Raw genomic sequence first — 23,327 nt, 5'->3', positions numbered from 1 at the left:
CAACTTAAATGTGAAAAGAGGTTCCGCCCAGTTCGTAAGGTACAAAGGTACACAATTACAGTGATATGCTGTATACCAGAGATTTTATTAACAAATTGTATAAAACATACATTTCAAGCAATATAAATGTAAACAGTGCATTTTACATGTAGAAACTCAAATTTTAATTTCCAAGCATATTAAAACGACATTACAGAGGGAAAGCATTCACAAGGCATCTTAACTGAGGCACAGGTCAGACCAAGTCATATGGGGGTACTGAATTGTGCACGAACTGTGTAAAAAGGAGCAATTCCCTTGTTTTGCAGCATAGATTTGGGAGCATATGAACCATCCTGTAGATAAACGTGAAACCACAGCTAATGATGTAAAATATTCTGTGTGAAATCCTTTCAAAACACAATAGATTAACTAAATGCGCAGCAGTTAAAATGTTCCTTTATCCATGAAAGGTTTACATTTTGATTTAGAGTGGCAGAAAAATGGAGCAACTGTGTAGTTCACATGGACATGGCACCACCTGAATTGCCTCTTTTCACAGTACATTTTTATCCAGTCAGTACCCGCTCATTGAATCGGACCATCTCCAGCATTAATGTCATTAGAAAGGCACTTGTTAATGCCATAGTGAATGAGAAGTATAAAAAAAACAAAACAACCTTGGTTTAGAACAAGTGATACATTGGTGCAACAACAACCCGCCACTAAAGTATCATTTTAAATATGCACACAATATCATACAAAAAGAAAAGAGCCAATGCATAATGATAACAGCGCAGCAATGGAAGTAGGAAGCAGAGACTGCCATCTTTAAAAGGCCCAGTGATTTGTAAACAATTTGAAAGCTAATCTTAAGGTCTGAATTTGGCTCATGTGTTCATATGAATAGAAAATAAATAATTAGACATTTATATATATGTAAAAAGATTCCCACCACCATTTTCCACTGCTTACAACAGCAGGGTTAACAAATGACTCATTTTTTGGCTGTATCATTTCCACCATCCGTGTCAGTGACAAAAAGTATTAATGTTCTTTGCAAAGAGCAGCATTTTATTATTGTTTCACCTCCTGCCCTCCTTGGCTGTGTCTCTCCAGACAAACCACCTTTTCCTTAAACGCTGCACCGGGTCAGAACAGAGTGGCTGCCTGAAGATTCGTCAGCAGTCCTCCTATTCACTCTTCAAACTCGCTCCGTTCTTCTGCTCCCGCAGCTTCCTCCTCTGCAGGTATCCGGTACGCTGCAAACGGTTCATTCTGGCTCCCAGGAAGATGACGATGCTGCTTGGCACCAGCTTGGTGGTCACCCAACCCTGTGAGAAAAGAAAAAAAACAAAGGAGGTGCATAGGTTTACAGTCCATTTAATCACAGCTTACAGGCTTTGAATGAAAATGCTTAAATAAATGATTTAAGCACACACACACACACACTTCAAGAAGTCGGTTACGTTAAATTTTGCAGCATCAAAAACATTGTTTAAGCGACAGGGTTTTCCACACAGACAAAATACAGCCTGGATGTATGCTGGATATGTGTTGCAACAAACTTCAAGAGGCAATCAAGAGGAATTAAAATCAAATACTGAGCAAGATAATCGGTCTTAAGTCTGACACTCTACAACTAAGAACAAAATTAAAGTTCAATGAATGTATTCTTGATCAGTATTATGAGGTTTTCATTCCTTACCATGACAGCGTGGGGAAAATAGCCATTGGTCTGGCTCTGCAGACCCACAGTGGTGAGCTCAGCTGCCACATAGCGCTCTGGGGTGGGCTTGTCCAGGGTGGGCTTCCTGATACGAGTCATTTTCGTGGCCACAAAGAAGGGCAGCACGCTCTGAAGGAAGGCAAAGGGAAAACATATGAGATCAGCTCAAAAAACAAGAGCATCTAAATAACACCCTGGCTGAATTACTGTTAAGTTTCAAAAAAGAAAACCTTTGTGCTTCCCCAGGTTGGTATAAATTTTCTTAATTTAAATTAAAAACTTCCACAGTTGAACTCCAGATTTGCAGCAAAGACAAACTGCATGATAAGTATTTAAACTGTTAATTTGTAAATTTAAATTAAAATGCATAAAATCTTTGCTGTAAACTCAGGCTGACTGGGGTTATCAGGTGAAAATACACTCAGGGTTTGCTGAGGTGAAACTGTTGTTCATGCTAGAACCACAAGGTGGCATGTAAGTCACTACTACAGAGGGTGCTAAAAACAGAACAAACAAGCTTTGTGTGCAACAACAGATTTTTCCAAAATGCCACTGCTGTAAAATGTGCATCACGGGCAGCATTCATGAAGGTGTGTTCTTTCCATTGGCATTAAGGCAGGACTGGCTGACAGCAACAACTTAGCAACTTCTTTTGAGTTGAATCTCAGGGAATTCCCTTTTTATCTTCCATAAAAGAAATGTAACCATTTTAAATTTAAAGCCACAACACATGCACAGCCTACAGAACCCCATCCCTGCCCTCAGTCCCAAATGTTCTGTGGGTCAACTACACTTGCATGAAGGGTGAGGTGCAAAAGCTGCTGGACACCATTTGACAAATGGACCTTTTAGAAATTGTTGTGCATACTATTTTCAACTTAGACGGAAAAAAATTGACACTACATGACACCACGGGATGGAGAAGACCGGGCCTACAGTGGTATTGTTTGTGCTACTATCTCTCAAAGTTTGGACAGGGGAAAAAAAGAGTTCTTCCTATCTGGCCTAAAAATGTTCAAAACTTGTGTGCCCTCACAGCTAAGAATGCATCCTTGGGCAAAAAAAAAAAAAAGGAAAAAAAAAAACCTACACAGGGAGGAGGAGAGGGATTAATCCCATCAGACAAGCCTCAAACTCACCTGAATGATGATGCCTTGACGCCTGTACTCCTCCTGAAGGCCACGAGAGAAGAAATCCACAAAGGCCTGCACACAGAAAATGATAAACACATCAGTGTTGAAGATGTTGCTGTTATCACAAACTCCAAATGAGGCAAAAAAAAAAAAAAAAGGGGGGGGGTGGCTTGGCTTGATGAAACAAGCAAATACTGAGCAATTTTATGAAACAATTCCATTTTCAGAGAGACTTCTTGATGGTTGTCTAAGTGACAGACAAGTTCAGATGTCATACATACTTTTGTGGAAGAATAGACTGTGAGCAGAGGGACAGGGTACATTCCACTGGCAGAGGAGATGTTGAGGATCACACCTTTGGACCTGAGAGAAACACGAGTCCAATTTAGGACAAGAACTGCTCTTTTTGCCAAAAGAGAACATTTAGTATTGCAACAGTCACCTGTCAGAGTTCAATGAATGAATGAAATGTCAGGACATGTTTTGATGATGTGACATCAGTCAGAAATCAATCATAGGCTTCTTGTTCAAAATCAAGAAAGCCTGCTGAAATCCTCAATTTCAACGGTGCTGTCATCACATCACATCACAGGGCTTTCCTCCCAATGTAAAGCACTGATCCCAGAACAGTGCAACACATTTATTTTCCTGTACACATTCAACACACACACACACACACACACACACACACACACACACACACACACACACACACACACACACACACACACACACACACACACACACACACACACACACACACACACACACACACACACACACACACACACACACACAGTGTGGTAGTGGCCGTGTGTGTTGCCATGGCAGCCTGTTGCTGCAGTGATGTAGTGGAGTGACGCTCTAGCCTCACACGGCACCAAATGTGCCTGCGCTGCTATTGGCCAGTGGGAGTCACATGGGAACAGAGCAGCCAATCCGGTGGGAAGAGCACTTTGTGTGAATTGAAAGCTTGTCAGCATTGCGAACAAAGGAGGAGAGGAAAAGAGATGCAGTGATGGAAAGGGCTCGGTGAGGATTTCTTGTCCCCCTTCCCCATAAAAAGAGTCACCTTTATAAACTGTGATCTCCCAGTAACTGTTGGAAGACAACAAGGTCTTTTGTTTCATTTTGAGATTCCTTATGCAGCTTTGTGCCACAACCCCTCTTTCAACAACACTGATACTTGACTGCAGTCATGTCGCAAAACATGGAAGCCCATCATTTGACTCACCTCTCAGCCATTCTGGGCAGCACCAGACGGGTCATCTAAAAGAACGGCAGCAACACAAGCTCAATTAACATCAACTGTCGCATAAAAACAATGACAAAACTCCTAAAAAAGGAGGAACAAGGGGAGTGGGGAAAGAAGGGAAAGAGTTTGGTTTAAAAAAAAAAAAACAACTAAAAGTAGGAGGGAAAGAGAGAGACAGGCAGAAGCCGACAGAGAGAGAGTTGCGTGGGTGGCGAGTACAGACAGCGTTGGTGTAGTCCACCGTTGCTTTGGGAACAACTGAGACACTGCAGGTACCATGGTAGAAACAGCAGAAGAGGAGAAAGAAAAAGAAGAGGAAGAGACAAACAAAAGGGGGAAAAGTGCAGAGGAAAGTGACACTTCGAACTCAGGGCAAGGTGTAAACATGTAGTTTGCTGCCACATGGCCAAAGGTATTTGGAATATTTCCTCCAGGAAAAGTGTGAAGGAGACAGTCTTACCTGGCACACTGAGGTCATGTTGACGTTGATCATATTTGTGATGAACTGAAACACAAAATGCACCAGTCAGCTAAACATTCACATATGAGAGGTGCTTGCTCAGTTATTTTAAAACTGGGCTCTTAACTAGAGAATTTCCATTTGCAAATAAACATGAAGTTATAAAACTCACATTGTCCAGATCAGGAATATGGAGGAAGTACTCTGGATAGGGGTAGGAGACACCAACATTGTTGACTGTTGAAGACAAAAGGGGGAAAAAAAAAGCAATTCATACACCAGTTTCACAAAATAACCTAGTGCTAAAACAATCAAACTAGCTTACATTTCTACCACAAGGTGGCAGCAAAAGCAAACCAGATAGAAACAGGCCTTTACTCCATAGAAGACAGAGCCACACCTTAGAGCCAGTAGAGCACATTTGGCATCATAAAAAGAGGACAAGGAGTTCCTTAAATGTTCAACTGAAAAGTACAATGTGAACTTCTGAGCAAAGGTGAATAATCAGATCAACAGCTGAAATTTTAGTGCTACTTTAAACAACGTGAGTCGTGATATCAGAGTCAAAATAACGTTTTCTGGAAAGTCTCAACAGCTCGAACTATAGGCTGACTTTTAAAAAGAAGGTAAAAAGTGCAGGATAAGAAACACGTTCTTTTCATGCTCAAAGGAAGACTCATTTTTTGTGGTCTTGAGGTATGTCTCCTTCACAATGGCACAATAATTCAGCCAGACCTTAAACCTGGCCCCCGTCAACGATGTGCACATCAAAACTTTGCCAGACAGTGAAACACAAAGAAGTCTAATCATGTATGCAAGTTCAGTGAGTTTAAATTTACTCTACTGGTCACACCACCTTACACCAAACACAGCATGGCTGATATGTAGTGACATTCAGAAGGTCAACAGTGAAACAAAGGCCAAACTGTCTTTGCAAGGTTCCCTTCCATCACATGAATTATGTCCAATTTTTAATAATACTGAGTTGAAGTGTATCACCTCCTGCTGCAAACACAATGCATCTCATGCTGCTTTAATACACAGGAAGTTTATAGTTTGTCTTGTACTGTCTCTTTGCCCTTTAGGACAGGTCTTATCATTGCTGTCTGCAACACAACAGGTTCAAACAGTACGTTAACTGCACTGACAACAAGACTAAACTCTTTAAATATCTCAGTATGCAAATGATGTCTGTAAGTCACCACTGGACAGAGTGGAAGGGTCAATGTACACATTGTCTTGAAAAATCAGCTCTTACCAAGAACACCAATCTCCAGACCAGCCAGCCCCGCTTCGATCTTTGGATAGATGTCTGTCTTGCCAAAGTCAACGGCAATGGTCCTGGTCTCCACTTTAAACTGCTCCTCTGTGAAGGGAGAAACGAGCGTCCATTAACATTACAGTGTTAGCTATATGGCAATGAATGAAAAGGATACGAGTTTGTGATCATTCACTCATGCCATGCATTCATGTGTCACAAGTCAACCAGCATTACGTGGCCCCACAACAGAGCAGTCCCCTGTTTCAAAACCCTGAATCCATTCAAATGAATGGAAAGTGAAACCAGTCAAGTGCCAGCCCTGAACTGAAGAGGGCACTGCGTACCAACAAACCAGGCGAGCCATCTTCTCCACATCCCCACCTCCATCCACTCCCTCGTCATGTTTGACGCGCCTGCTGCAATTAGAATTTATTGTCCAAAGACTCATTTAGCTGATCGGTGGTGGAAGGAGTTATAAGAGGAAAATTCCTGGGATGTGCCTCAGTAAAGACCGGCAGTGTGTCAGTGTGTGCTCAGAGTTCAAACAAGATTAAAAGAAAAAAGGGGGGGAACCTGAGAGGGATGAGAGCTGGGGGTGAGTGACAAAAAGAGGGGAGGGTTAGAGGATGGAGGTGCACTGAAATCTATATCCAGCTCAGATTATTTTTAGTCACTACAACCAATGTGAGCCCACGTCAAAGTAAATTATGAAACGCAGGATATGGTGGTAAAGAAGCAGAAATATTCAGGTTGCCAAATTGGCAGAATAATTTGGGGTTGCCAGGTAGGTGCACTCAAGAATCAAATGAGATGCTTGTCTAAGAGAGGAGAGGCATTTAGAACAATGAAATTATAGGTGGGACAGGGTGGGTTGCCCGGTTACATGCCAGAGAGGGTGATCTCGTCAGACTAATCGTGAGGGAGGAGTGCCAGAGTTTGGCACGCCGCACCCCGTTCGTGACTACCCATCAGCCCCCTCTGTGGACTTGAAGCACGACAGGGGAAATTGCACTGCGAGAGACGTCAGAGACAGATGGAAAGAGAGCGAGTCAGGGAGAGGGCACTATATGAACAGGGGGGGGCCACTCACCATTCAGTCTCTCTTAAAATCTGGAGACAGGCCAGCGAAGAAGAGAGAAAAAAAGTTTCCTTTCATATGGACGCTCGTTTCTTTTTCTTTTTTTTTGTTCCCATCTGTGTAGACTTGAATGAGATATCTGTTAGAAACAGACTGGTCTTTCCTCAGAGGAACAGGTTGGTCCAAGAGTTTCTTTAAATCAGGCCAGATATTTAATCTGTGTTCCTTCATACTGAGAGTGAGGATGTAAAACACAGCCCGCTTTGTTGGCTACATGTTTCCAATTCACCTGCTCTCAAAAATTATAAAGGCATTATTTAGCAAGGTGCAAAAGAGCGTGAAAAATGGGATTTGGAAAATAAATCTGAATAGTGAAACTACTCACAAAATGACAAAGCAAAGGAGAAGCTAGTAAGTTCATTACTTTGTTGCCAGTTTGTACTCAGTGAAACAACTACAATAAACACGTGCTAACTTATATTTTGTTCTCAAAAGAGATGCAGTGATTATTTTCGCTCCATTTTTCCATGTCCAGTTATCGAGGCCTGGGAAACCCTGCAGCCGACGGGGTGGGAGGTTGCACGTCACTGCCTGCCCATACTCACATCCTCATCAGCCCACTCACTGTGTGCTCAACCCCGAACAGGTTTCCATGATGTGGACACACACACACACACGCGGACACACACACTTTTACACACACTTACCAAGTGAGCTGGCCACGTCATCCAGCTTGTCCTGGGAGCGACTGATCAACATCATGGCAAATCCTCTACGAGCCAGCTAGAAAGGAAACAGCTGTTAGTAAAAGAAGCACAAACTTGACCATAATTTGAATATATTTAGCCCAGTGTCACATTTGGTGACTACAGATGTCAGCGAAAGGAGGCAGAAAACTTCAGTGTCCAGAAATCACACAGTATAGAAAAATGAGATCATAACTGATCCAACAAGAACACTAACTCTCTAAAGTGTATGTTAAGTTTATGTTGCTTAACTTTCGATAAGTTCAGCTTCAAAGAAGAATGGTAACATAACATCCAAAATTGTTGTGCCCACTTGATGCATGCTTACGGAAGAGACTTTCACGGAGGGCTTGGGAGAAGAAAAGACCTCATACTTCACTTATGATCGCGGCAATTCTGATCAAATCAGAAGCACATCATCCTCAATTTTTGTCCCATTCTGACCAGTTACTTCCCATGAGGTTTCATAGTTCATGTGGCCATTCTGTTGTGCTGTGACCAAATATGCTTGTGCATTTGAAATGATGTACTTCAGAGCACGGAGGTGGATTTATCAAGTCCGATGTGAAATGTGAAAGCAGCATTTGCAGTGTGTTTCTGCATAAATATTAACATGCCTAAAAACCCTGCATGGCATAATGTGCTTGCTAAAATAGTGGCCTAATGTTGCGTGACAAGCTGCTAGCCCCACTGTAGCACCAACAGCAACAGTATGAGTCAAAGGCCCTACACGACTATATTATACAGCCAGCACACCCACACAAGGATGGGCAAGTAAACACGTGGCAGGGTAGCTCCTATTCAACGTGTGCTTGTTACTTCTGTATGATCTCTTGTTGACGAGCCTGTATTGAAGTGTGCGTGCATATGTGTGTGAGGACTCTTTTCCACGTTAATAGGCCTGTAAGAGCTTTCCCCTACTGTGGCCTGTGAGGGAACACGGTGTATGTGTGTGTGTGTATGCATGAGTCACGGCTTTTCCGTGAAAGAAATGAAATAAATAAGGGTCCAGGAGCCTCACCTCCTCCGCATAGGATTTCCCGATTCCATCCGTGGCTCCCGTCACAACTGGAAAGAGACAGAAAGAAGAAAAAGAGGTTAGCTTAGGCTCTCTTTGCAACACTCGCACATTACATCACAGGGCAGGGCTCAAGTCAATTTCTGCCCCACTAATTAAAAGACCCCAAAAGTTACGAAAAGACCCACGGTGGTTCATATTCCTTGAGAGAGGATAATTTGATTGAAATTATGGTTTCACTTTGCATTTTGAATCTAGGTAAACTTACTCATTGGTTCACTGACTCATTCACGATGCCTTCTTTCTTTCTGTCACCTTTAAATCCTGTGACAGTTGCACATAAAAATGCACAAACGAATAAAATCCTGTTTGTTCAGAAGCTTTACGACACACCTTCACATCAGGTCTGATCACTTCGTTCTCATCATAATGGCTCAAAGCCCCAGGAGCTCTTTACAGATGATGGGACCGTCATCTGAAGCAAATCTGTTGTTGGACACACCCCATAATACTATTCACCTGCTATTTAGGAAAACCTCTCAGCTTTGGATGCTTACAGACTGTCCACTCACAAAGTGCACACAAAAACCAATGCGTGGCTCAATTTGGGAGCATTGATGCATAATACAATACATAATACAACCCGTGATAGTAAAGACAGGAGTCAAATTATAAAAGATGAAGCTACAAATACAACAGAGAAGACAGAGATTGTATGGCGGCTAAGATAAGATGGTATAAATTGAAGCAGAACAAAGACAGAAGATGGTATAGGATTCACACAGCCCTCAACACCCACTGAGAGCAGCTCCTGTGATGTAAAACAATGATTTTCAAGATCATGTTTAGGGTTTTGCACATGAACGTAGCCTTGAATTACTTATCAATTTATTGTTCCGACAAATCAGACCGGTGAGGTCAAATCAAGTGTGTCTGTGGTTTAGAAAAGGGTGGAGGGAGGCGGAGAATGGTCAAAAAGCAGAGAGCAGTTTGGTGAAAGATTTCACAGAAGCACAGTGAAAGATGGTGAAGTGGCCGCAGCGTGGGGAGACGAAGATGGAGAGAGGAGCTGATGTTCTTCTTGTGTTGAGAGTTCTCCTCACCTTGTCAAGCAAGCAGGGCTATTTTTAAACCTTCACTGCCCATCAACCCCAGCTCCTTGACTGACGGAGGGTGAGGGGAGAAAGGATGGAGGGAGGGAGGGAGGGAAAGAAGAACAAGGGAGCTAGAAAAACAGACACAAGACAAACAAAAGGGTGGTGGTGGTGAGGGGATATTGGGGGTATTCACACATATACTTGCACACACATAGTTGTGCATCATGAATATATTATTAGCGAGGCTTGATGAAAGATTAATGGAGGTAGAGGACATTCTCTGGCAAAGAGCTGGAGAGCAGGAAAAAGAGACAAGATGAGAGAGGGGATGCAGAGAGGAGGGAGTGATGACGAACATGGAGCAGGAGAAAGGAGGAGGGTGAAGTGGGGTAGGGAGGGCGGGGGATGGGGGGATCCTAGGGGCGGCTAAAAATAGAACTGGAGCGAAGCAAGAGAACGAATGAGTGAAGGAGAAAGAGACAGAATAGTGATGGTGGTGGAGGAGAAGGAGGAGGGGAGGAGAGAAGAACAAGTGAGTGAATGAGAGGAGTGAGAGCGAGAGAGAGTAGCACAAAGTCAAAAGTGAAAAAAGAGCAGAATCTCTGGTTATTTTTAAACCTCCCCCCATATTAAGAATGAAACGCTCCATGGCAGAAAAGCCTCAATGGGCGCGGGCCATACCAAATCAGGCTCTTGCTGCAGATGCAGGTAGGGGCAAACAGAGGCAGGGAGAGGCTACATTTGCTGCAAAGTAAAATGGCTGAGAGGGGGAAAAAAGGAACAAGCACCTTGACAGAAAAATTAGCTTCTTCTCATTTACTACAGGGAAAATGAATAAGTCTGATTTGTTTTATGAGCCCCGTGGCTCATATTTCACACAAATGCTAAAATAACCCTGGAAATGTTATATATCATGGCCGGCAGGTGAAAACCTCTTTCCAAAATTGTCAGGAACTGTTAAAATCATGCCAAGTTTTGAGATAATCTGGTGAATGTAACGAACACACAGGAGAGGAGAAGAGCATGAAACCATTCAGATCACAGAAAATGAGACTGGAGTTACAAGGTTGCTAGATGGTAACAATGAGACAGTCTTTTCTGAGGCGTCATGTACCAACAAGTGAAGAAAAGCCCCAACTGATAAGGAACACTTTCTATTATTCTTCTCCAACTAGGCTGACAATACCTTCGAGGAAGAAATGACAGCTGAAACGGAGAACTAGAAAAAAACAGCAAGAAAAAAATTAGAAGAACCTCAGTGAACCGACTACATTCCTGTCACATGGGACATGAAATGCCCCACAGAAAGGCAGCAGGGACGCATGAAAATCATCTGCATGACTGAGTATCAGGTGCAGAGAATCGCACCTGTTGAGACAACGTGTTGTGCGGCCAACATGAATGTACAACACCACCATTTCAACTTTAACCTGACAGAGGAGGGCACGCAAGAATGTATTAAGAATGTATGCTTAAAACACAGGTGCAGCGTGACATTTTGAACTTGAACTTGACAGTAAAGAGCACATGGTACTCGTCACATTGTGTGTGTGTGTGTGTGTGTGTGTGTGTGTGTGTGTGTGTGCGTGTGTGTGTGCGTGTGTGTGTTTAGGCTGTGCATGCCACGCATTTTAAGAATTTGAGATGCTTTTGAGTCTTTTTCAGGCAGGGCCAAAGCACATTTGAAATGTAGTCCTAAATATCAGATATATTTATATCGTAAAAATCTGCCCATTTTTAAGATGCGGTCAGGGATGAATTCCAGCTCTGCCCTCTCAAAATATCTGGTAGAGACTTCTACTTGTTTTAAATGTACCTAAACAACTGAAGCAGGTTAACTGAATTAAAACAGTGTAAAAAAATAAAAACACACAACTTAACTGTTACCAACACTTATTTCTTTAAGGCAGTGTTTCTCAATTCCGGTCCTCGGGCCCCACTGTCCTGCATGTTTTAGATGTTTCCTCCTCCAACACCCCTGATTCAAATGAGTGGCTCGTTATCAGGCCACTGCAGAGCTTGATGACGAGCTGATCATTTGAATCAGGTGTGGTGGAGGAGGGAAACATCTAAAACATGCAGGACAGTGGGGCCCGAGGACCGGAATTGACAAACACTGCTTTAAGGAGACTCTTCTTTGAATTGTGTTTTTCCACTCTGCTCTTGTCTACCAACAGCCCCCTCCCCACAACCACCAAATCCTCGTGCTGTACTTATGAATGACTCCACTCCTCCCACTCATTATATAATGGTACCATTTTCTCAATAAACGTTGTCTAGGGAGTGAGTGAGAGTGAAGTGTGTGTGTGTTTATGTGCATAACAGGGGGTGGGGTGGGGGGGGGGTAGTACAGTGGGATTAGGACACAGAGTTCCTCTCCAGTCTTAAGATGTTTCCGTTTTGTTTTTGAATTGCTATTAGCCATCATTAGTGTAACAAATACAAGAGTCTGGGACATTCTAAGATGAGTAACCTGTAAGAACAGATGCATTTGTGGGGAAAAAATAATCATCAGCCACGCCTGAAAGACATGAAATTTGATGCCAATTCACCTGCCGAACCTTCAGCAATGAACCTACGCTGGACACTGCAGAAATAACAGCAAAGATAAGAGCCATGTTCAGCTCTTCAACTGATGCACAAACAGAACACAATGTCCAAAAACACCATTGTTCAGTTAAGTCACAAACACACACCCACCCACCCCAGTGCTCCCAGCAGGACTTAATTCCCCTCACGTGAGCAGTGCATTACATCTGTGACACACACAGATGTAATGTAACAAAAAGGGTCTACGCAAGCAAGCACGTGACGGACAGCAGCGCTACTGACGTTCAGGGAAGACGCACACACACTGACAACAAAGGCTGGATGTGTGTTGACGGGGCACCCACGTATTAGACTGCTGTGTGCACTGATGGAAAAAGTGGAGATCTGGGAGAGAACAGGGAACAAGGGTGTTGAATCCATGAATGTATGCATGTAGAGAGGATGTGTGCAAGGCTGCTTCTCATTCATTCCCAGCAACACCGCTCTGAACCCAGTCTCTCCCATTCCAGTGCCTCTGAGAACACCGGTCCACCATGCTGGCTCTGAAGCGCCCTGACGGGGGCGCATTTGCACCGCAGCTTAGCTGTGCTTAATGCTGCACATCACGTCCAGAGGTATTGACATCCCCCAGCCTTTTCTGTCTCCCCCCTCCCTCCCTCCTCAGCAGTAGAGCAGCCCCTGCTGCTGCCTGCTCACTATTCCGAGGGTCTAAAAAAAGCAGCAGGAGGAGTAAAAATAGAAGCGCGCCTGCACTGCCTCGTCTGGGAGCTGCCTGCCTGCCTGCCTGCCTGCCTGCCTGCCTGCCTGCCTGCCTGCCTGCCTGCCTGCCTGCCTCAGCACCTGAATACCAACAAGATCCCCCACCACCATCACCACCACCACCACGACCAGGCTGCTGCTGCTACTGCATCCTCATCCCTCCACCTAAAAACCCGGATGCCAGGCTGGGAAAAAAAAAAAAAAAAAAATCCCCAGAACATCTGATTTGATGAACAGTGGAAAAGAGAGCAGGGCCACCGCAAAGCCCTGTACTGAAGAATCTTTGATTTAGATTAACATGGACTGCATGAGATGGCACATGCGTGAGGAAGAGGCAAAAGAAAACCTAAAATCTTTATGCAAATAGGATTCAGATTTCTATTAATTGTTCTCTCTCGAGATGAAGAAGGTGCACTGATTAGTAAAATAAGCTGATCTGGTGTTTATGTGGAGAGAAAGCTGGCATGGTATCAGTTACCCACAGGGTGAGGGTTTTTGTTTTTTGGAAGATTCAACTACTTGTGCAAAGAGAGTGTGAGACAGAACTAAAATCAGCACTACCCCACCACCACCACCACCACCACCACCACCACCAAATCCCCAATTAAGATTCTCAGTGAGGAGAGACTGCGGTCCTTGTATGCCCCTCTCTCGTTACGTACTGTTATGTAATCTGTCGCACCCCAAACTCGCCTATCAACGAGCAGCTCCTCCTACCTCAGAGGGAGAAAAAAAAAAGATGGAGGGAGGGAGGGATGCAGCAGAAGATCCAAAGACAACCCCCCCACCCCACCCCACCCTCACCCAAACACACATCCCCTTTCTCCATCCACCCACCTTCCACATTCAAACGCACACACGCTGCTTTAAATAGCAGGGGAGAAAAGTCACATGGGTAATATAAAAGTCCACAAAAATAAAGCTTGATCGGGCCGGGGGAGAGGGAGAAATAAGGGGAGGGAGGGTGAGACAGAAAAAGAGAACGTGTACTTCAGAACTACCCAAGATAGAACCAGAATCTATATTTGGGTACAGAGCAAAAATAGTCCGCCCCCCCCCCCCCCCCCCCCCCCCCCCCTCCCTCCAGTCACACGCCTTGTTTAAAAAAAAATAATAAAATCAATAGTTTCTTTCACAACTACTTGGATTGAAGACGAGGTGATTTTTGAGCAGGAGGCAAACTTTGATATTTGACCGAGCGCCGTTAAGGACAGGCTGTACTCTGTGGAGGCCTTCGCTTCAGACAAAGCCTACAGCAGGTGATTTCACTTTATTAGTCCGTCCTCTCTGGCTGAAGGAGTGTTTATCTGTGAAATCATCTGCTGGAGCCTTGATGGTCGGCCCTCAGTGACCCAGGACTGAAAAGGCCTGCTGTATCATTGACATTCCTGTATTTGATGGCTAGTTCCTCTGCAAATATGATGCTTTAAAACGAACTTGTATTTAAAAAGACTGTCAGATGGATGAAGCCCTGAAACATGTTCCAAATGAACATCATGCTTCTGCTTATAGTTAAATCACACCAGAAGCTATAACAAGACTGCACAAAGTTTGACCAAAACTGACAAAAAAAAAAACTCTGCAGTCAAATCAAGACCCAGATGCCCTTTTTTGGCATACGTATCCTGCACTTCAACTCTCTCACACACCTTGAGTTGGGCGTTTTTATTTTTATTGGGAGGTTAGGTAATGGCTTAGCTCAGAACATGACTTCATACATTCTTCTCAAGTCTGTCCTAGAAAAGCTGACAACAAACACCTCAAAGTACATTTCAACAGATACTGTACACACACCTGAACACACTGCCTTTCTGGTATGTTGGACTGCAACCAACAAGAGAAGGTATCACTTCAGAGGAGTAAACAAACAACTGTCTCCAAATCCGCTGGTGGTCTAGTATTGTGTGTTTAGCAGCTCCTGTCCTCGGTGTCCTCTTTGTCTTTTCAGCGCAGAAATATCTATGTGTAAGATATGCTGTAGTTAGGCTGGAAAGGCAGTTAAATTTAGATGAAGTTAAACCAAATTCACAGTAAAAATGCATGGCTTAAAAAACACACAATGCGCAAGTAATAAATATTTTGTGAGGTTCTTCAGTCAGAAAAATTTCTGAGTTGCTCCGTCTAAAGAACTGATGTTTTCATCTTTTTGAATGTTACCTTTATTTGCAGAGACATGTCAGTCCCTTTGGCAGTGTGAGGGCTTCATAAGACCATTTTAGAGCAGAAACGACCAGTGACTCGACAATTAATCTGCAACGGTTTTGGCTAAAGCCATTTTTAAGCCAATTTTCAAGCGAATGTGATTATCTTGTTTCTTGAGTATCTTGAGAGTTTCAGACTGTTAGTTGGAAATATTTGACACACAGCAAACCATTAATGGAGAAAACAATAAGCAGATCAATCAATAGTGAAAGGAATCTGTAGTTGCACCCCTTGAGAGAAAGTTAAAAACACTGACCAATTAAACTGTTCATGTAGTCTTTGCTATGTTCAGAAAATCTACAATAATATTTTATAGCAGATTTTGTGAATATATTAGAAATTGTCACAAAGACGAGCAACATCTCCGTGCTAGAGTATTGCCAGTTACTGTTTGGTAATTTCTGGATAAATAAAATTCTAAATGGACTTTTTTCTTGCACATTGCAAAAATAATATCAGTTCTGGTCATGATGGATTAGAAGAATTTAAGTATTTAATTTTTAAGAAAATATCAACTGAAGTGTGGGAAAAATTCAGCCATGATACAATATGAGAAAGGTTCAGATGAGAGAAAGGGACATGGATGGAGAAAGTGAAAAAAAAAAATGGAGAAGAAAACAAAAACTACTCAGGAAGACAGTGCTGTGGCCTCAAAGAGAGTACAAGAGACAGAGAAACAGATACACACTGGCTGGATGGAGAGTTGGGTGAGATGGAGCGAGGGAGGGGGGAGGGACTGAGAAGAGCTTGAAATGAGGGAGATGCAGAGGATTTTTTTCCCTCCCTCCCTTCTCCCTCTTTTTTCCTTTTACCCAGCATCCCCAGCTCCAGCACGTGTCACAGAGCGTGTTCATCACATGAACAGCAGTGTTCTCTCTCTCCCTTTCGCACCGTCTCTCTCTCCGCCCACACTCACACGCGCACACACACTCTCTTACAAAGCACTAGGGGGAAGCATATTCACAAGGATGAAGAAGTGGAGACCCTGCATCAGTTGAAACACACACGCGGGGATAAATTTCATTCACATATGTGCATTTTCCTTACCATGAATGAAGCCTAACTCCTATTCATAAAAAAACACTGAAAATGATTCTCTCATAATAATAATTTTACTCTGTCACTCAGCTTGTGTTGATAAACTTGCACACCTCAGATGTTTATTCCTGGAGATGAATCAAGCTCAACTAAATTCTTGTATAAGTGCTGACCCAAGTCTTTGTCACTCTTGTGCTGTACTGATGAATGGCTGCATCTTTCTTATATAATAGGACCATTTTCTCAATAAACTGTAATGTCAAAGGGAGGAGGAGGGCACTTAAGGCGCACGTCACATCACTACCAACCCCCTACCCTTGCAAAAAGCTCCCTTTGGTCTAATTTACTTCCCTATAATGGAGTTTCACTCACACGCAACAGAACAGACACTGGCTTATATAATATGGGATGCTGGGGGCTAAGAGTGGAGCGAGCAGAGGAGAAAACTGGGCACTATTACACATTAGAGTGAAAAGCTTCTCCACTAGAAATAAACACTTAAATATTGAACACTGCATCATAAGAATATTTGATAAAATACCATAAGACACCAGAAAGAGTCTTTTAAAAAAGACAAATATCTTTCTAAAAGCCAGATTCATGCATAGTCCTAAAAGAAACTGCAGGAATCTGCCCTTCTGCTGCTGCATCTATTGGTCTTTGTCGAAATGTGTTCAAAAATTGAGGGAAAAAAATATGTCTTTACAGATAAAAATGTGAACTGCCATTCCTTCACTCAAGGTTTTGAAAAAAGAGAAATGGAGCTGCAGACATGGACTGGGCTGGCAGGAGGTGGGGAGGGAGAGCGTGCGCGTGTGGATGCACAGTGCAGCAGAGAGGCTGGGGAAGCCACTTTAACCCATGCTGCAGTGCTCCTGTTCTGCCGCTAGGAGTCCCATCCACTAAGGGGAAGACCAGTCAGTGGTAGAGGAACTCCAGAGAAATCCCTGCTCTCCTCTGCATGTGAGAGCTGCAGAGCTTCAGCTCAACACCAAGATGTGCAGTGATGCCAGGACAAACTCTAAAGCCAAGAATTTAAAAACTAAAAAGGGAAAAGTGACAGGGATTAACGCCCATGCAATCTACTTTTAGATGTTACTGGGCAAAACTTTATCTCAGCTATCTGCACACACACGCAAACTGGTCTGACTAGGCATATCAATTATCTCCTAACTTGCAACAGCAGGCGTGTGGATGGCAAAAAACGCATGTTTATAAGGATGTGCCAAGTCAGCAAACATTTTCTAGAAAGTATACGAACTTTTGCAATGGGGGAAATTAAATTTTACTGACCGAATTTTTGTTTCAAACTGGTTGTTTGACCATCATCCTCATCTTACTTGATTACATTAAGTCAAAGTAAGTTAATAATTTCACATCTGACTGAAGCCCAGTAGCTAATTCTTGAGTCTGACAAGAGCAGTTATTGAAATTCTGTATCTAAAATGAACAAATGTCAATGCACATTTATACTTTTCCTCAGTCCACCATTCAGGTGATGCATCACAAAGAATCATACTCTAACAAGGCAAATGGTTGAATATATAAAATACTCAAAGTGAATATCTACTGCCATGGGTAGATACTTGAGGAGTTTCAAGTTTGTGCTAAACCCTCACCTGCAGTGTTATGCAACTGTACGGCTCCAGAGAGAAAGAATGGATTTGGGCGAGACATGGAAGAAAATAAGTAGATGATTAAAAATCCTACAAACTCTCATACAGTTTCTGTGGAGCAGCTACACACCACAACTCAAGACATCCCATCACATTACACTCCTGTTGCTTATTGCGCATTAAAATAAAGAATACAGAGCCTAATCAATCATTGGACAAGGTCTGACTTGTTGCAACAGTTGTTCCAGTCCTTTGGTGAAAGGTGGAGACAAGGAGTTGCGCCACTTGACATATGTGGATGCTTGTAAAAGAAAATCACACCACTGCCTAACCTGGCCAGACCTGCACATCTGGTCCAACCAGCTGAGAAGGTCTCATCCCGAACACACATCTACTAACCTCCCCCAAATTCTGCTCACTTCCTAGCGTGAGTCCAACCATTGTGAGTGAAAAGGAACGTCAAACTTGTCAGACTGGTGACATTAACTGGTTTCAGGGAGTGGTGTGCAAGTTCATACGTTAAGAAAGGGTTGACAAGAACAAATGTAACTGGCGTGGAAAAGTTAGGGAATAGTTTTCATGGAGCCTTTCATTCATGAATTAGGAATTTTTTCTAAAAAATTTAAACTGCTGGCTTGGAGCATTTCATACAGTGTTAAGACTGACTTCTAGGAACACAGGGCTTAACTTTGACCCTTTATACTTACTTTACTAAAACGTCTAAGAAAGGTTATTTACTGCACCAAAATGGGGAGAACCTGAGGAATCAGATTTAAGAGTGTAGGAAGGAAAACTCAATTGCAAGATACTGGGGGTGCGCGGGGGTGGGGGGTGGGGGGGTGGGGGGGTCGTCATAATTTCTATATGACCAATGGATGACGAAGCGATGAACAAGCGCATGACTCATCGGTGTGCACCGGTATTCCTCCGCATATTCGAGCAGAAGCACTAAAAAAGATTTACATTAGTCATTCCTAAAGGCACCCTACCTTTGCGTCATGCGTTTCATTCCCTCTTATGGCGCAAAGGGCATCAATTAAACACCCCATTCATAAAAAACGACGGTTTGGAGGTAAAGTGCGTCACGGTGCAGATAAACATCTGGGTTAATTTTTTTAAAGGACAACAACAAGCATTCGAATCATCCGGGTCGCCTGGTTTTGGGGTATTAGAAGGAGAAGAGGAAGATTATCAACCTATCCCGACGCGAAAGGGAGCGCTCGGCAAATTGCGCAGCAAGAGGCTCCAGACGCAGCAGTCTTCTCCAAATAGGAGACTGGAGAAGTGGGTCAAGCCATGGCAGGGCGATTCCTATGAGACTAGTCTCTACCAAACCCAAATACACTTCGATCTGACTGGAAACTCGCTCCCTATTCGGCCAAGAACGCTGACAAAGCAGCTAAATAATAAAGTCAAATTTTTAGACATTTTAATCTTGTCTAACAATATGTAGGGCGAACGGAATGGGACATGGAAATGTGACAAGAAATGATGAGAAAGAAACCGACGACACAAGCAAAAGCATGGCAAAACACCGCCTAAATATATGAAGGCATAAATATACAAAGTGAAGTAAATGATAATTATTAAGTGGAGTCATAATGTTAGACAAACTACCACAATGGGGCATTTTGCGAAGTGAAAAGCTGTGAAAACGATCTAGATGTAGGTCACGTTTTAATTGGGCACATGGGTTTGTCCTACATCATGCGGATGGGCTAATGTGGTTCAGTAGTGCGCTGGCTGAGAGCTCACCCACATAAAACAGCTCTCTGAAAAGTGCGCATAGCCTGCGCAATTTGGCTCCTGGCTCACCAATGTGGGGCATCCCCGCATCGCTCCAAATGTGGGTGAAAACGCTGACTGGAGCCCCCGGCAGCAGCAGAAGGTGCTGTGTTTGACGCGAGGAAAAAAAAAAAAAACAATTGAGCTAATAAGGACCATTATCTTGCCAGTCAATCAGCTGCTTACCTGCGCTTGTTACGCAACACCAACCTCCCCTTGAATTAAGTGACAAAAACGCACCAGAATGCAGCTCTTCTTTGTACCAAAGTGAAGTTTGAGCTCAATAACCTCATTCTGGTGTTTGTGCGTCGAGTCCACCTGCCTACTTCTGAGCTGCCCTCTTCGTGACCGTGATGCAGGTGGCGTGAAAATTGATGTGACCCAACTCACCTGCCCATTTGCCCAGCTTCGGAGACAGCAGCTGCCCGTTTCCCAAGACCCAGATCCTAATGCCTAAGAGCAGCCTGTAGAGCAGCCACAGCGCCAGGGAGGCCACAGTGAACGCACCGACCCAGAAGAGAGGCGTCTCGGCCCTGCGGAGCGTCTCCTCAACGTTCATCCGGTTCATGGCAGCGGCTCTCGGTGACTCGGCGTGTGTGAGAGTGTGTGTGTGGAGACCTCAATTTTAGGCAATGTGCTCTAATTTCCAAGCCACAACGTGAGAGAGAGTCCCTTTATAAGGAGGTTGTAGCATCACACACACTCCCCCAACTCCCCCAACACTTGTCTAGCCTGATTTAAAGTGCACCGCCCACCTCCTACTCTGCCCCGCCCTTGCATGCTCCTCACCGGCTGCAGCAGCTGTCTCTCGGCTGATCCACCGCACCGGTTGGCTAACTTGCATGTCAATCAAAGCCACAGCTTCCCCCATTCATTCGATTTTCTGTATGGAGCAGGGTGGGTCAAAGGGAGACCGGGATGAGGAGCGATTGGGCAACCATTACGGCAGCTCCCATCCGGAGCCTGTCATTGGCTCTCGCCGGAGCAGGTTTGTCGGTTTCAGTCAGGATTATGAAACCCTCCAAACCCACGCTTTCGAAAAAAAAACTGCCCACACCACTTTATGAATGAAAGGGTGCTCTCATTGGTGAAAAATGTGCGCGTCCTCCCGCCCCTCGGAGAGCGCTCGGAGACAATTAATTGGCCAAAGTGATGCCAGTCTGTGAGGTCAGCCTGCTCCCACCTAGACATGAGTCACTCGTCTATTTTAAGTATTCTGTCTGCATCATACTGCTGATAACCACTAAAAAACGAGGAAACAGGTGCATCGAGGCATCTAAGCGCACAGGTTCACCCATGTTGCACCAGATGACGCGTCCACACTCACCTCTGTCGCAACATGAGCGAGTCCAAGCTCCCCAAAAGCAAAAACTACAATTCCCAGCCCAAGTTTCGCTTTTCACACTCTCGCGAGATTGCCCCCATCGTAGTAAGTTCCCCATCCTAAACATTTGAGAGGGGAAGCTGAGATGAGATGTGTGTGTTACATAAACACTGAGACAGGCATGTGAATCTGTATCGCTTTATTTAACTGTGTTTTTAACATTTCCACGCACATGAATTAGCCAGTCGTGCTCGCAGATGCTGGATTTTTCAGCACATCCGGCTGTCACGATGCTCCTCTCAGCAGTATGTGCTCCGTTCCCCACTCCGACCCTGAAAGACTATTTGCAACAGCATTTTTTAGTATCCAGCACCCTCCCTCCCCCCTCTGCCGCCATGCTCCCTGTCTCCCTCACGCACAGCCAAACTAAACATGAAATTATGACAAACCGGGGCTCTGTGGTGCAAAGCAAAGCCTGTCATGTACTCAGCAGAGGGACAAAAGTATGAAAATGTGTCAGCATGCTGGCAGTCATCACGCAGCTGCTCGCATTCTTTGACACAAGTGGAGGGATCGAAGCCAACGTGACACCGAGAGGAAGGAGCAGCAAGTTGTTTGACCATTTAAAACGGGGGTGAAATGAAATGATTTTTGACCAGATGTCTCTCAGTCATAATGTGCATATATATATGTGAGTATATATATTTACAAAATGTCACCTTTCACAAAAGAATCCTTACAAAAATGACTTTTACAGCACAGTTTATATTTTGCCATCACTGCCACTATTACATATTAATCAACAATTTAATAAATTGTACACAGGCTACAATTAGCAACTTACAGCCTCTAGTATGAATCTTGTTTTTGCACACAAACATTTGCCAACAATTTTCATATTAAAAACAATACACCCACATCATTTAAGTGCAGTGCAACACAGCCATCAACATGACATTGGTTTTGCAAGAGAGGGGCCTCAAAGGGTGTGAAGACTGATAACTTGAAATATCCTCAAATTTCACATATCACACACACACACACACACACACACACACACACACACACACACACACACACACACACACACACACACACACACACACACACACACTCCTATCGGACGTTTTGAGAGTCCACCTTCACGTCTCTGTCGTGTCCTCGAAGCCCAACAGCTGAAAACAAGAGAGAAAGTGTGGATTTAGTCGTGCACAGTTCTCCGTGAACATCCCCACATGTGTCTGTGTCATCTACAAGAGTTTAAAACGCAGGAAAAGCGCACATGCATACCAGAATATCAGATTATTCACTGCTTAACACGCATGATGCTGCTTTTTTTTTTTTGGAGGATGATCTTTTTATACTTTATATGCACAAAACAGGCAACAAGAGAGCTAATTATCTATTTTTACCAGCGTGCGCCACGAAGATACCACAAAGCACAGCTTCTATGGGATACACCCCCCCCCCCCCCCCCCCCCCCAGTATCGACAGCCCAAAGCACACACACCCCAAATCCTGCAACACAAAGCAATTCAATTTCAGTTTCTAACCCCCTCCTCTCAGCACACACACACACACACACACACACACACACACACACACACACACACACACACACGGGGTGTCCCAGTTCCATCTTGTAATTTTACTAATCGTGAAGCAAAAGTTTTTAAGGTGAGTAAAAACTGCCATAATTTAACAAGATAAAAAGATCCACATCAGGCCAGCGTTTAGCACTGATGTTTCCTCCGTGCTGATAATTCCTCCAATGGACAAAATAATAAAAAATACCCTGACTGTCAGCACTGATTTCAGCCACTTTGCTTTTATAAATTACGTTAATACACGCTGAGGTTTTGCTGCCAATATTGCAGCTTATAAACACACTTCGCCAGAGTTTAGAGGACAGCCAATTGACTGTAATTGTTTTCTTCTTTGGAGCGTGGCTGTCCGCCTCTGTGGCGCTGAAACGCGCATTTCAGCACCGCGGAAGTGGACAGCGACACACACGCAAACCCTCCTGAAAGCCTTCCAAAGCCTCTCCAATATAAATGACCCCCAACCCTGCACAGCGGTTTCCACATGTGTACGAGCAGCAGACACACACCTGACAGAGCCCGGCCAGCAGACCGCTCCCGCCCCGTCCTTCACACACATCTGTCCCCCCTGCAGCCACTGCTCCTCGTCCCGTTTTTGCCCTCTTAGCTGATGATATTCACCGTTGAAGTCTGTGGCTCAGCTTGCTTGTATCAGCCCAAAGTATCACATTTTAAAGGAGGTATCTGAGCAACATC

At 43.9% G+C, this 23,327-nt stretch overlaps 1 protein-coding gene and 1 long non-coding RNA gene across 5 annotated transcripts in view; both read right to left on the bottom strand.

The window, feature by feature from the left end:
- Window positions 1–66: 66 nt before the first annotated feature.
- On the bottom strand, window positions 67–20,476 carry hsd17b12a (hydroxysteroid (17-beta) dehydrogenase 12a). Its single transcript, XM_070972927.1, has 11 exons — window positions 20,097–20,476; window positions 8,663–8,709; window positions 7,603–7,678; window positions 5,815–5,922; window positions 4,729–4,793; window positions 4,557–4,601; window positions 4,076–4,110; window positions 3,123–3,204; window positions 2,848–2,913; window positions 1,688–1,837; window positions 67–1,313 (listed from the first exon to the last, which is right to left on the bottom strand). Exons 1-11 carry the CDS (start codon window positions 20,272–20,274, stop codon window positions 1,173–1,175), a joined length of 993 nt encoding a protein of 330 aa, XP_070829028.1. The 5' UTR covers window positions 20,275–20,476; the 3' UTR covers window positions 67–1,172.
- Window positions 20,477–21,069: 593 nt separating this feature from the next.
- The window catches only part of LOC139337196 (uncharacterized), a 54,910-nt gene continuing 52,652 nt past the window's right edge, over window positions 21,070–23,327 (bottom strand). For all 4 annotated transcript variants that reach the window (XR_011602524.1, XR_011602523.1, XR_011602521.1 and 1 more), the window contains one exon: window positions 21,070–22,205. This is a non-coding gene — a long non-coding RNA (uncharacterized lncRNA). The remainder of the gene's footprint in view (window positions 22,206–23,327) is intronic.

The sequence above is a fragment of the Chaetodon trifascialis genome, chromosome 10, assembly GCF_039877785.1.
Source record: "Chaetodon trifascialis isolate fChaTrf1 chromosome 10, fChaTrf1.hap1, whole genome shotgun sequence".
Taxonomy (NCBI): Eukaryota; Metazoa; Chordata; class Actinopteri; order Chaetodontiformes; family Chaetodontidae; genus Chaetodon; species Chaetodon trifascialis.
This window is presented reverse-complemented; position numbering and strand designations above follow the sequence as displayed.